Genomic DNA, 14,934 nt, shown 5'->3' with positions numbered 1-14,934 from the left:
ACCAGACGCTGTGTTTCCTCCTTTTTAATGCTCTGCCAGGCCTTCACGGTGGTGGTTTTCAGTTGCTGTTTGTTTGTGGGCCTTTCTGTCTGAAGTTTAGTCTTTAACAAGTGAAATGCATGCTCAATTGGGTTGAGATCTGGTGACTGACTTGGCCATTCAAGAATATTCCACTTCTTTGCTTTAATAAACTCCTGGGTTGCTTTGGCTTTATGTTTTGGGTCATTGTCCATCTGTAGTATGAAACGACGACCAATCAGTTTGGCTGCATTTGGCTGGATCTGAGCACACAGTGTGGCTCTGAATACATCAGAATTCATTCGGCTGCTTCTGTCCTGTGTCACATCATCAATAAACACTAGTGACCCAGTGCCACTGGCAGCCATGCATGCCCAAGCCATCACACTGCCTCCGCCGTGTTTTACAGATGATGTGGTATGCTTTGGATCATGAGCTGTACCACGCCTTCGCCATACTTTTACTTTTACCTTTTCTCTTTCCATCATTCTGGTAGAGGTTGATCTTGGTTTCATCTGTCCAAATAATGTTCTTCCAGAACTGTGCTGGCTTTTTTAGATGTTTTTTTTAGCAAAGTCCAGTCTAGCCTTTTTATTCTTGATTCTTATGAGTGGCTTGCACCGTGCAGTGAACCCTCTGTATTTACTTTCATGCAGTCTTCTCTTTATGGTAGATTTGGATATTGATATGCCTACCTCCTGGAGAGTGTTGTTCACTTGGTTGGCTGTTGTGAAGTTTCTCTTCACCATGGAGATTATTCTGCGATCATCCACCACTGTTGTCTTCCGTGGGCTCCCAGGTCTTTTTGCATTGATGAGTTCACCAGTGCTTGCTTTCTTTCTCAGGATGTACCAAACTGTAGATTTTACCACTCCTAATATTGTAGCAATTTCTCGGATGGGTTTTTTCTGTTTTTGCAGCTTAAGGATGGCTTGTTTCACCTGCATGGAGAGCTCCTTTGACCGCATGTTTACTTCACAGCAAAACCTTCCAAATGGAAGCACCACACCTCAAATCAACTCCAGGACTTTTAGCTGCTTAATTGAGAATGACATAAGAAAATGAAATGAAATAGCCTTGGAGTCAATTGTCCAATTACTTTTGGTCCCTTTAAAAACAGGGTGGCACATGTTAAGGAGCTGAAACTCCTAAACCCTTCATCCAATTTTAATGTGGATACCCTCAAATGAAAGCTGAAAGTCTGAACTTCAACTGCATCTGAATTGTTTTGTTTAAAATTCATTGTGGTAATGTCTAGAACCAAAATTAGAAAAATGTTGTCTCTGTCCAAATATATATGGACCTAACTGTATGTCGGAGCAGGGCTAAACATAAGTAGGTGAAAAACAAATCCATATACCGCAAGCCAGCGCATATAAAAGACAAGAAAGATATTTATACCTTTACTTAGATTACAGGACACACAGTATACCTGAAACATAAAAAGAATCCACCTTCACCAGATGGCCAAAGTAGCAGCTTATCTGAGGCCAGCAATGTTCCCCAACTCTAGTCCTCAAGAGATACCAACAGATCATGTTTTCAGGATATCCTTAGTATTGCACAGGTGATGGAATATCACCTGTGCAATACTAAGGAAATCCTGAAAACATGATCTGTTGGTGTCTCTTGAGGACTAAAGTTGGGGAACAATGCTGTACTGTATTGTAGAGAGGCGCTACTAGACCGTCAACCAATGAATGTTCTTTACTAATACTTGGGTTTTACCAATGTAATGATTGGCTATATTTTTCAGCCAATCGCAGCAGTGATTATTAACAGTGAGCGGGGTATTAGATGTGTTCCCAAAATAAATAGTCATCATTTGTTCATGCCTTTATAGCTACACAACATCAGCACACTCTATTTAGGTTATTGATTTGATCCTAGTGTGCTTTAGAAAGAACTGTAGAGTCCAGGACTTCCTTCTGAATCTCTGATGAACCGTGGCGCCGTAGACTGCAATGTCATAAGTCCAAGTAGACTCTAGTTTTGTTTTTTTTCGGGCCATATCCATATTTTCAGATGGATGTGACAATGTAGTAGACTATTTTCTTGGGTCCATTTGAAAAAAAAAAGCAAAAACGGAGTCCATTTGAACTCCATTTGTGTCATTACAGAATCCCTTGAAAACTGGATTCAGATGGATTTCTTGGACGCGTTGCACAAAATTAAGTGTTAACAGGTGATTAGCTGGTGCACAGTGATGTAATAAGACCACGGCCACACTATCAGTATTTGGTCAGTATTCGGGCAGTATTTTTTCTCAGGAGTGGGAGCCAAAACCAGGTGAGGAACAATCAGAGAAAAGGTATAATAGAAACAAGTCACCAATTCTGTATTTATCACCCACTCCTGATTTTGGCTCCCACTCCTGTGAAAAAATACTGACCGAATACTAATAGTGGGGCTGTGGCCTTATACTGATATTCATCCACAATTATAGATCTATTGTAGGACAACCCATCTACTTACATGATAAGATGTCACAGTTTCTAAGATATACTTAAATTGTCTCTTCAGAGAGGAAGAGGACTAGAACTCTAGTGCCACCTACAGGAAGTAGCAATCATAAAAGTCAATAGTGACCTTTTAGGATTGCTACTTCCTGTAGGTGGCACTAGAGTTCTAGTCCTCTTCCTCTCTGAAGAGACAATTTTCATATTTCCCAGAGGAGCATTGCGGCTTTAAAAGCCTCCTTACTGTGACATGCTTTACATGTCAGTCTCCTAAGGAAAAATGTTACCCCTTAGATAAGATATACTTAAAAATTTCAACCTGTGGAAAAAAAGTGATGGGAAGGCACCCAGACCTTTAGTAAAATCCCACTGATTCTGCTGTATGTTTTAAGGTTTCTTTGTTAGCTATAAAATTGTCAGTGAAGTACTTGTGACTGGTAATCCCAAGTTTTAATAGGCAGAACAAAGCATTCACGTATCATTAGGTAGTAGGGTTGTCTGGCGCCACTTATTTTCACATCAGGAGGAAACCAATACAGATAAGGTTGCGTGTGCACATTTGCTTGGTATTGTGCACATGTCCTTTTCTACTGATAAGTGGCTTTCACCTTTAAATACTTTATTATGGCATATATAGCCAGCTCTGTGTAAGCATGGTATGGTCTGCAAGTGCCAGTAGTACACACGAGTGAATCAATTCACAGGATCCTGGTTCAGCGGCCATGGTGAGACTCTGCAGCCACTGGATGGGAGTCAAGCGAACCTCCTTGCTGCCATCTCACAATATCATGATATGGCTGCTAGAGTAGGGTCTTGCAAATCAGTTCACTTATCTTTCTACTACAATGCAAATCCTAAAGTTAATTCAGCTTAGTTGTCTTTGTTTTTCCTGCATTCAGTAGATTTGGAAGCTCCAGCTCCAGAATATGTATGAATGAATAATTTTAATTATAGCACTGTATAACGATGCAGTCTGCTCAGAAAATTACAGCTTTCCACATGATCTTACAAAAGAATGTCAGAAATTGTGACATATGCACTCACAGCAGAAATTTGCCATGCTGCTGTCTCAACCTAACACTGAATGTAAATGTAATATATGTAGTTTATTTATTTATGGAGACACTTCCATGCAAATCTAAAAATACTGTCTGTAAGGGAAATATTACATTCAGTGACCATGTAAAATATTCCTTATGTGATTATGAGCACAAAATTACTGAATGCATAAGTATTAACCCCTATAAGGCCCATGTTGACATCACTTATTATCCATGCGTTTAGTGTGTTATGCTTGGAAGGCTCTGAATGTACATGATAATCATGTTCATAGGCCTCTGTTTAACAGGTGGAGAACAAAAGAGTGTCTTTTTTACCTCTGTATAGTTGTTGGATCCCCACTGATTTGATATTGACAAGGATAGGTCATCAATATTGTACGCCTCGAAATTAAGATTTGTCAAATGTTGCTGCAATTATAGCTATAGTTTTAAGGGGCCGTCTACTACTCTTATATTGATGATCGATCCTTAGAATAGGTCATCACTATAAGATTGGAGGTGGTCTAACACCCACTGATCAGCTCTGTACACTGTGTAATGGTCACTGTTGGGTACTGCAAATCAGCCCCTATTGAAGAGAATATAATAGGGGATTGTAATGTGAAGATTGCAGGACATTTAAAATACAGAGTTGAATAAAAAAGGATGGCTGAATTAATTACTTTGTATAAGGTCCTTGAGTAGTAGTCAGGTGTCTTTAGTAGGTATATTATTATTACAATAGCTTCAAAACCCTTGACTTACACAACCCATTTCTGATGTCAACTGTTAAGTTAGTTCACTGTTTTAGTGATTTAGTTATATCATATTAACACAGAATAAATAATAAAGTGTCGCATTTTTTCAGTAATAATTGTAGAATGTAGACTCAATATCTTAAACTATGTCTCTAATTAACTATCTTTCAAAACGAAGCACTTTTCAAAACTGACATGTATAAAATTTGATACCGTTCTCTTGCTAGCCATTTTTTTTCTTCTAATGCCATTTCATTTGAAACTTTGCGCATACATGGGATAGTCCCTAATGGAATGTTATCACTGACACTCACTCAGTGGGCTGTTCCTGCATTATGTTGTTCTTCCCTCTTGCTTATTTCAATGCCCCTTCTTCCTTGAAACAGAGTATCCTAAGTGACAGGGCTGGTCTGTCCTACTGTTCAGTGTGTGCTCTGATCTGTAGTGTCTCTGAATGCCGACATCGAAAGAGAACACACTGATTGTGCGATGGTGTCTATTCCAACATATACTAAGGGTGTGCTCTCTGAAAGAGGCTTCGGAGGAGAGCGTACTGACAGCGCACTGGAAAGTAGGAAGAACACACTGAGTATACAGTGGCATGAAAAAGTTTGAGCACCCCTGGTCAAAATTACTGTTATTGTGAACAGTTAAGCAAGTTGAAGATGAAATGATCGCTAAAAGGGATAAAGATGACACATATCCTTTGTATTTTAGGCAAAAAAAAAGATATTGTCATCTTTAACATTCTAAAAATTACAAAAAGAAAAATTGGCCAATGCAAATGTTTGGGCATCCTGCATGGTTAGGACCTAGTAGCACCCCCTTTTGCAAGTATCGCAGCTTTTAAACTCTTTTTGTAGCTAGCCAAGAGTCTTTCAATTCCTGTTTGAGGAATTTTATTAATTCTTCCTTGGAAAATTCTTCCAGTTCTGTGAGATTCCTGGGTCGACTTCCATGCACTGCTATTTTGAGGTCTAGCCACAGATTTTCAATGATGTTCAGATCAGAGGACTGTGAGGTCCATTGTTAAACATTCAGCTTGCACCTTTTGAGGTGGTCTATTGTGGATTTTGACGTGTGTTTAGGATCATTATCCATTTGTAGAAGCCATCCTTTGTTCAAGTTCAGATTTTTTACAGGTGGTGTTATGTTTGTATCAAGAATTTGTTGAAATTTCGTTGAATCCATTCTTCCCTCTACCTGTGAAATGCTCCCTGTGCCATTGGCAGCAACACAACCCCAAAGCATGATTGATCCACTCGCATGCTTAATGGTTGGCGAGTTTTTTTCCTGAAATTCTGTGCCCTTATTTCTCCACACATACCTTTGATCATTGTGGCCAAAGAGTTCTATTTTAACCTCATCGGTCCACAGGACTTGTTTCCAAAATGCAGCAGACTTGTTTAGATGTTGTTTTGCATACGTCTCATGCTGAATTTTATGGTGAGGACGCAAGAGAGGTTTCCTTCTGAAGACTCTTCCACGAAGGCCATATTTGTGTTGGTGTCTCTGAACAATACAATAATGTACTACAACTCCAGAGTCTGCTAAATCTTTCTGAAGGTATTTTGCTGTCAAGTGGGGGTTTAGTGGGGGCTAAATCAGGTCCTTGTTGGATAGCCACTGCAATTTCAGACTTGGTTGCAGTAACATTGTCTCCAACGGACGGCCACCTGAAATGTTATTTTGCTCCATTTGCCTCTCTAGCAATCCTACGAGCAGCTCTCACTGAAATTTTGCTTGGTCTTCCAGACCTTATCTTGACCTCCACTGTTCCTATTAACTGCCCTTTCTTAATTACATTTCGAACTGAAGAAAGGGCAACTTGAAACTTGTTATATCCTTCTCCTGCTTTGTGAGCCTCCGCCATTTTAATTTTCAGAGTGCTAGTTAGCTGCTTAGAAGAACCCATGGCTGTTGTTTTTTGGCACTAGGTTAGAGGAGGCTGAGTTTTTATGAAACTGGAAAATTTGCATCATCTGGCCTTTCCTAAAAATGATAGTGAACAAGCCATAACCCTAGCAGGCTAATTAAGGTCTGAAACCTTGGTTAAAGTTATCTGAGCACACAAATCTCCAAGGGTGCCCAACCTTTTGCATCGGCCCATTTTCCTTTTTGTAATTTTTAAAATAAAAAAAAATTACACTATATATATTTTTCTGCCTAAAATTCAAAATAAATGTGTCATCTTTAACTTTAGGCCTTTTAGAGATCATTTCATTTTCAACATGCTTAACTGTTCAAAATAACAGTAATTTTGACCAAGGGTGCCCAAACTTTTACATGCCACTGTATGCTGTACTAAATGTGTTCTCTTACCTTTCCGGCATGCAGAGACTTCGGCGAAGAGCACACTAACAGAATGCAGGCAAGAAGAGACAACACACTGAGCAGTAGAGCAGTCAAGACAGCAAAACAGACCAGCCCCATCACTAATGACATTCTGTTTCAAGGAAAAAGGGGCATTAAAACAAACAGAATGCAGTGACAGCATAATGGAGGAACGGCCCACTGAGCGAACGTCAGTGATGGCAATTCATGACTCTCTTATGCATGCTCGAAGTTTCGAACAAAATGTCATCGGAAAATAAAATTAAAAATAATACTAAGTGAGACTAGCAAAGGAATGGTAGGGATCTTTAAATATGTGTCAAATAAAAAATGCTTAGTTTTAAATACAGTTAATTAAAGACACAGTTTAAAGTGTCCGACAGCTTGTTTAACATTGAAAAGTCATTTACTATTTATCATCATTAAAAATTCTTGAGCCTTTCCTTCTAACTAAATAATGCTCACTTGTAATCACTTTAGTTGTATGTATAATGCCAACTTTTTTACTACTAGAAATTGAAGTGCTGTAGTTTCATCTATGTATCAATAGCTACATCTGACTGCAGTATATGCTATACTAGCTGAACATGACTGTATAGATAGCCAATAACAAAAAGGAGTTAAGGACATATATTGTAGAGTCAAATCTAACACTTCAGCATGGTTTAGTAAGAGCAAAAAACTTCAAGCTTTGAGGCTCCAGCATGCTAATATTTTATTAGAGAAACCCAAGTTATTGTAAGGCTGCGTGCCCACTATGCGTTTTTCAAGCATTTTTGCCGCAGAATTTCTGCAGCGAAAACGCTTGGTAATACATGTCCCATGGTCCCCAATGATAATCCGCATGTGCTGTGCACATGCTGCGGAAATTTCCGCTGCGGGTTATCATTGCGGAAAAATCCGCAGCATGTCCATTAATTTTGCGGAAACGCTGCGTAATCGCCACCATTGACATGCATTGAATCCCATAATATCCGCATGAGTACATGTACACATGCGGATATTAAGCGATTCAATGCGCGGATGGTACCCGGGTGTGGAGAAGAGGAGACACTCCTCCAGACCCGGGTACCATAGTACCTGTAGTTAAAAAAGAATTAAAATTAAAAAAAACATTATACTCACCTTCTGATGGCCCCCGGTCTCCTGTATGGTGCGTCCGGTCTCTTGGGCGGCTCGCGGTGGTGTAAAAGGACCTTCCATGATGTCATTTAGTCATGTGACAGGTCACCACCTTTTACACCACCTCAAGCTGCCCAAGACACCAGCCGCACCGGAGAAAGAGATCGGGGGCCATCAGAAGGTAAGTATAATGTTTTTTTTTTGTTTTTTTTTGCCATTTTTATTCTTTTTTTAACTATTAACTTGGTCACACTATATAAATCCATGCCTGTTGCATGGATTTATGTAGTGTGACCAAGTTGTCAAGCACTTTTCCAAGTGATGCTAAAATTACTTGAAAAAGCGCTTGATAACCCGCATGCGGAAATGCATGCAAAAACTCTTGACAAACGCTTCTACCTGGCAGGAAAAATGCATGTAAAATCCACATGCATTTTTCCTGCCAGGGAGATGCAGAAAAAAACATTTCTGCTTTGTGGGCACTTAGCCTAAGTCTAAAATGAGTCACACATAGCCTTAGTAATTACATGAAGAGAAGTATCTTTTTGGAATCTATGTTTTTCTATCCCTCATGACAGCACCACAGAGAGAGGAAATCCACCCATCAAAGACAGGAAACCCACAGGATAAAAATAGCGGACCCTCTCCCACATATCAGTTGGTTTCCTGTCCTTGACAGGGGAACTTTTTGTCTGGTGCGGCGATACCTAAAGGAAGAAAAATAGACTTAGCCAGGCCTGGCCGTTCGATTGGGGCAGCAGCTTCATCCCTGCTCGAGTAGGTAACCTTTTTGATTGGTCAGCCGACTGGTCAGGGGTGCGCTCTGATGATAAGTGCACTGGTGACATTTGATCTGGGGATGATTCTTCACTTCTGAATGGGGCCGGGAGAGGCGTCAGTGAGGGCTTGCTGTAGCTGAATGGCCCCGCATTTAAAATGTGGTATGACCGCCAGCAGAGCTGGTCCTTTACTCCAGCAGTCCCTCTAGCTTAAGAATGGAGCAACAGCAGCAGCGGCGACGTGGCAGTGGCAGTGCAATTGTACTAGTGGGAAGTGTGCAACCAGGAGCACTATCCAGCAGATCCACAGCTCCGGTACTCTTGCCAGCCTCTCAGTGGTAAGCGATCTACGAGAAAGTTCATTTTATAATGGGGGTTTTCTTGTCATTTTTTTGTCAGGGAAAAATCTAGGAAGTGTATATTGAAAGCTAAACACATGGAATGTGCGCTCTGTAAGGAAGATTTCCCGGGCTCTTGGCGGAAGAGGCTTTATCGTTTTTGTATTGAACAGACTGTTTGTAAAGAATCCCCTAACTTCACCACGGAGTTAACATCCATAATTAGGGCAGAAGAATTTCCTAAAATCCCTAGGCCGTGGGGAGGAGGATACGTATAGAAGGGCCACGAAAGTTAGGAGATTATCCTCAGATTCAGATAATTCCGTCAGATTGGAAGGGGAACACATATCCTCAGACTCCTCTTCTTCTTTGTCATCAGATGGTGATTCAGGGGGGCATCAGTGCTTTTCAATGGAAGAGATGGATAAACTTGTTAAAACAGTGAGATCCACTATATGCATTGTTGATCCTAAGGCTCAGAAATCTGCCCAAGATATTATGTTTAGGGTCTGGAACAGCGGAAACGTCGCACTTTCCCTGTGAATGTTAAAATCTGAACCCTCATCAGGAGAGAATGGAAAAAGAGAGATTATTTACCTTCATCTTTCAAAAGGAAATATCCTTTTGATGAGGATTCTGCTTTGTCTTGGGATAAAGCCACAAAATTAGAATGGCTGTCTCAAAGGTGTCAAAGAGATTTGCATTTCCCTTTGAAGATAAGGGGTTGCTTAAGGATCCCTTAGAAAGGCAGATAGCTTTCTTAAAAGTACCTGGGAATCCTCTGCTAGGGCCCTAAAGCTAGCCATTTAAGCATCGTTTACAGCTAGGTCTTTAATGGTAGGGTTAGATCATCTAGAAAGCCAGCTAAAGGATAAGGTGGCAAGGGAGAACATTTTAGTTACAATTCCGTTGATGCAGGGGGCAATGGCTTTCCTGTCTGATGCATCAGTGGATTCAGCAAGATTTGGTTCTAGATCAGCAGCACTTTCTAATGCAGCCCATAGGGCTCTCTGGTTAAAGTGCTGGCCAGGAGACATCAAGCCAAGTCAAGTTATGTTTTATCCTTTTTGAAGGAGAATACCAGTTTGGCCCAGTCTTAGATAACATTCTGGAGAATGGAGGAGACAGCAAGAAAGGATTCCCTGATTTGTATGTTCCAGCTTACAAGAGATCCTTTCGGAGAAGATATAACTGGAGAAGACCACTGAGAGATTAAGACAAATGGGAAAACCAAGAAAGAAAATTAGAGGGTTTATGTTTAGGGGTCCCTCCCTCGACAGCAAAAAATTCTCTCAGTAACTTCTTCCCCGGATAGTTGTTTGTTGAACAACTGTATTCTCAACCTAGTGAGATCATACTGTTCTTCCCCTGAAGTCTATAGACATCTCCTCCAACTTCCCTGGACGAACAGCTAGCCTTGGAATCAGAGGTCATGGAGCTGGTAAAAAATTAGGCCCTTTTAGAGGTTCCTGTACAAGAAAAAGAGGAAATATTTCATTTCCCTCTGTTTTTGATTGAAAAACAAACTGGATTTTCAAAATGATAATCAGTGTGAAGAGTATGAACAAATTCCTGAAAATCCTGGCGTTCAAGATGGAATCTATATAATCGACCTGAAGGACGCATATGATTGCTTTCCAGCACTACCTTGAAAAACTTATGTTGGCTCTTAAGTCTAAAAAAGTCCAGATTAAAACTCCTAAGAGTACAAGACTTTTTAGGCCTTATTGTAATGAGTGTGTCAGGTTTGACTGACAGTCATACGGGGTCCGGCTGTAGAAGGTCGCTGCATTTGGCCTTGCAAACATCTTTATGATCCCTCTCCCTTTAGGACCCAGCGGTGATCATCATGTTGCTTGGGGATTCTACCTTTAAGACCAGCGGTGATTCTCACCTTCTGCTGCTAATTAGCATGCCCTTGCTGTATCCTTAAATATACTCAGTTTCTTCAGAGAGTTGCTGGTGATAGTGATTCTTATCTATTCAGGCCTGGAATTCTAGTAGTCGGCTAGAATTTTCTTGGAGTTCTCGTGGATTGTTGCTGTGTGCTCTCAGGTGTCATCTTGAAGCTAAGTGTATTCCCTTGTTCATTTCCCTTGTGTGTACTTTAGTTTGCAGAGGGGCTGAATAGTGCTCACCCCTCCCTCTCCCTACCTAAGGCCTAGCTTTAGGGTTAGCTAGGGTTAGGTTTTCTTCTCGGTGATAGGTGCAGAACCTATATAGGGTCCATAGGGGAGACAGGGTTTGTCGTTTGAGCTGTTTAGGGGTCTCCACTCCCCCTTTCCCTACTTGTAGGGCAAAACAATCAACAGGAGATTAGACCCCTAAATATAACTTTTATTTAAATATACTAAAAATGACTCATTAATCACCACAACAATAAACACAAAACAAAATGCCAGGTATTTTGTCCCTAAATTCTCTCCCTTCCTGACAGTCGAGGTTGGCACCCTAATTTTTGCTCCGTGGCGCACCCCGTCGGTGTCCCTAATATCCCTGGTAAATATCTATCTTTATAATTAAAAAAACACAATCATGAATAAAAGATAAGAAAAAGTGAACGTAAAGATTAAGAGGCCCACAATTCATCATAAATATAGAATTAAAGAAACCCAAGTCTGTATGTTTCAACAGTAATAATAGCCCTGGGAATTTTTAGAAGGCAAGATTTGTCTCAAGATAGCTGGCTTATTACATTCATACATATACCAGCATATACTAAATAACCACAGCTAATAACACTGGTTCTGTTATATATCAGAATAATCCCCAGAGGTAATACCCACAGACTGGTATCACATGTGCATCACTACTCTATGTCGTCCTGAGTCATCAGAGCCAGAATGTGATAGAGACTGTAACACATACAAGCAGAACAAATGACCAACTCTAAATGGATTAAACACCCTTCCCTTTTCCTGCCGTTATACGTTGGGTTCTCCCCATACCTAGCATGACACTTATACTGGACTCGGAAAATCCGAAATGTTCTCTCCCAGAAGAAGAGAAGGAGAAAACATACAGCCAAGTGTCGGAGACTGTAGATGTTCCCACCATGACTCTCAGGAAAGCTATGTCTTTGCTGGGTTCTCTGACCTCCTGTATCCCGGCAGTATTATTGGCCCAGTTTCACACCAGGATGTTACAGCGGGATGTTCTGCTGAATGAATACATATTGAAAGGTCACCTGGAATGAAAGATTAACACTGTGACAACACAGCATCAATCTGGCCACTTGTGCGGGGGTGAATAATTCTTAATTATGACATATATGTACTGTTTCTTTGTTCAGTAGGTCAATTGACATGAGTCATTGTTTCATGTGACACTGTCCATTGACCCTTGTTGTATATTAATTTGTGGAATGCCTGCTGATTACGTATTGCATCAGCCCCCTGCGGTGTACTAGTCTGCACAACTTGGAGGACAAATATGCAGTCTAATTGAACAAACAAACAATGAGGAATTACCTCCACCCACCTTCCCCAAATCCTGTGGGACAATGCCCTGAAATGAGAGTTGTGCAATATAAAAGGGCCCTGCTCCTGTCACCAATGTGACTCTAAAGGACATCAGCCCAGGACACGGTTCCATTTGATGGAATACAGATTTGCTCCACTGCCCATCACTGAGACCACAAAGTTGTTAGGAGAACCCAGGTTGGGACAATCTGGCCACCTACCTAGCTATGCTCGGTCATCTTCCTAAGCTTGCCGCTACCTCTTCTGTGTGAGTGCCCACCAAAAGCAGGGGGCTACTGGTTGGAGTAGTTGGATGCTACGTAGTCACAGATGTTCTAATCCATGGTGAGCCAACAAAGGGAGAGACTCTGTAATTTGCATCTTGTGTACTTGCTGGGAGTGTACTATATGTTGTTGACTGTTGGTGATCTAATAAAGTCTTACTGGAGTGTGGTACCCTTACTCTGTGTTGTCTAAGTAGTGTTCTGCCCACGGGGAAGGAGTACGGGCGTTCAGTAGGATGAGCCCTGGCCTGTGCCATCTTTATAAAGACAGCCAGGCCTGCGGACGAGAGCACCCACTGACCCTCATGTCTCCACAAACACTTTCTCCAATTACGACTTAGTCTCTTCGTTGGTGGCTAAACATAAAGAATCTTTCCAGGGGTGTACCTTGGGTAAATCAAATATAAAGGGTAATTACCACAGATGTAAGTTCGAAGGGATGGGGTGCCCATGTAGAAGATCACCTTGCTCATGAGAATGTACAATAGAGGAGAAATTAGGTTCTTCAAGCATAAAAGAATCGCTGACAGTAGAGTACGCCATGAAGAGACTCTTTCTCCTTACAGGGTCACCGTGTGAGAGTCCTTTCAGACAATTGTGTAACAGTGGCCTACGTCAATCATCAGGGAGGCACTCGGTCCAAGGCTCTAATGGAATTAACCAATCGGATATTTCAGATGGCAGAGAATCATCTGCTTTCTTTAACTGCTCTACACCTAAAGGGGATAGAAAATGAGAAAGTGGACTTCTTGAGCAAGGCAAGGAGAATGGACTCTGAACCAATTCATCTTCAATCAGATTGTAGATCTATGGGGCCTGCCAGATATAGACCTATTCGCGAACAGACAGAACAGGAAAGTGGACAATTTCTGTCCTCTGAATCCCAGAGAAAATGCTGGTGTTTAATAATTTTTGTAAATAACGATTTGGAAGTCCTCTCATGCTCTTTAATCCAACTGATGCGTGGGAGATGGTCAGCCCTTTTTATCCTTTAGGTTTCCTGTCCTTGATGGGTCGATCCCCTCTCTCTGTGGTGCTGTCATGTGTTCTGAAAAATAACATTACCGGTAAGTAATTTTGTCTTTTTAGGCCAAGTTCTAATGTGTTGGATTTTTGTTAAACATCTTGCTCTAGAAAAATCTGTAAATTACAGTGTATTATACGTGAATAAGGTTTTCAAAAACGACTTTCCTAAGTTTCAAAAACAAATATCACTGATTTCAGTGCATGCTGGAGGTATTCTCTCTATGAATTTCACCAATTGCAATTCAATTCCACTGTTTCTAAATACGTGTTACATTTACTCTTGACCTTATATTATTATTAACAAGTCTAAACGATTTTGTTTGAATTCTTGTCTGCTTCCGGTGGCTAATAGTTACAATTTTCATTCTTTGTTTAGATATGCTGCCTCAATAAAAGACGGCTCCCAGTATTTTATTTTGCTGATCATTACAGACGGTGTTATCTCTGATATGGCTCAGACAAAGGAGGCAATAGTCAATGTAAGAGAATTTTTTACACACTCTTAGTAAGAATGCATTTTATTTTGTTCCTATTAAAATGAATAATCCTAATATAGTACATAATATATACTGCATCATTTTGCAGACATTCAGACACTTAATGTAAAAAAAATTAATTATATCCAATGTCCAGTTTTAGCAACCAATTGGGTAATTAACATTTAATAATAATATTAAAGTATGTTTCATTGTGAATATATACGTTCATTGCTTATTAAAGGAGTTGTCCGACCTTAGTCACTCTATATGACTGCGGACATAAGAATACTTACATCGCGCGCACTGTACACTGTGAGGATTCTCCGGTGAAGGGAGCGTATTGTCATGTGACCACAAGTATGCGATTTGCATAATTCCGGCCACATTCTGACTAGATTGTGTCTGGCCTCGCTCAATAAACTTGCATTGAGTGAGACCACGCCCATCTAGTCGGCATGTGACCCACATGTATGCAAATCAGCGTAAGCAGCAGAGAATCCTCACAGCACGCAGTGAGCGCAATGTACGGATTCACAAGTCTGTAGTCTTGTAGCCTAAGGATAGACAATCCCTTTAACTTCACACTGGGTTACAGTATAAAAAATAATCTGACTAAAAGGTAGTTTACTTGTTATGCTTAACTGCTTAGGGACCTCCAGAGTTAAGCCTTTTATGTTACATAGCCCGCACCTGCCTGTAGTAGCGTGGCCGGAGCAAACTCCAATCGCTGTTAACCATTTAAATGCTGCTGCAAATCACTGACTGTCACCTAAATGACATCAGAGGCTATGGTTTGCCATGGCAACTGATGACCTGCTGAAAGCACCTGTGGCTGC

The 14,934-nt window shown here is 40.8% G+C and overlaps 1 protein-coding gene across 2 annotated transcripts in view; it reads left to right on the top strand.

Moving 5' to 3' along the window:
- Nucleotides 1-14,934, top strand: part of CPNE8 (copine 8) — a 372,256-nt gene that overhangs the window by 340,035 nt on the left and 17,287 nt on the right. For both annotated transcript variants that reach the window (XM_073652158.1, XM_073652159.1), the window contains one exon: nt 13,996-14,098. In XM_073652158.1, the coding sequence (XP_073508259.1) occupies nt 13,996-14,098 (103 nt within the window). The remainder of the gene's footprint in view (nt 1-13,995; nt 14,099-14,934) is intronic.

This window comes from Phyllobates terribilis, unplaced genomic scaffold (genome assembly GCF_046119375.1).
Source record: "Phyllobates terribilis strain yellow unplaced genomic scaffold, ASM4611937v1 Scaffold_11__3_contigs__length_659146591, whole genome shotgun sequence".
NCBI classification, from domain to species: Eukaryota; Metazoa; Chordata; class Amphibia; order Anura; family Dendrobatidae; genus Phyllobates; species Phyllobates terribilis.
The sequence above is the reverse complement of the archived record's forward strand: the minus strand, read 5'-3'. Positions and strand labels throughout refer to the sequence as shown.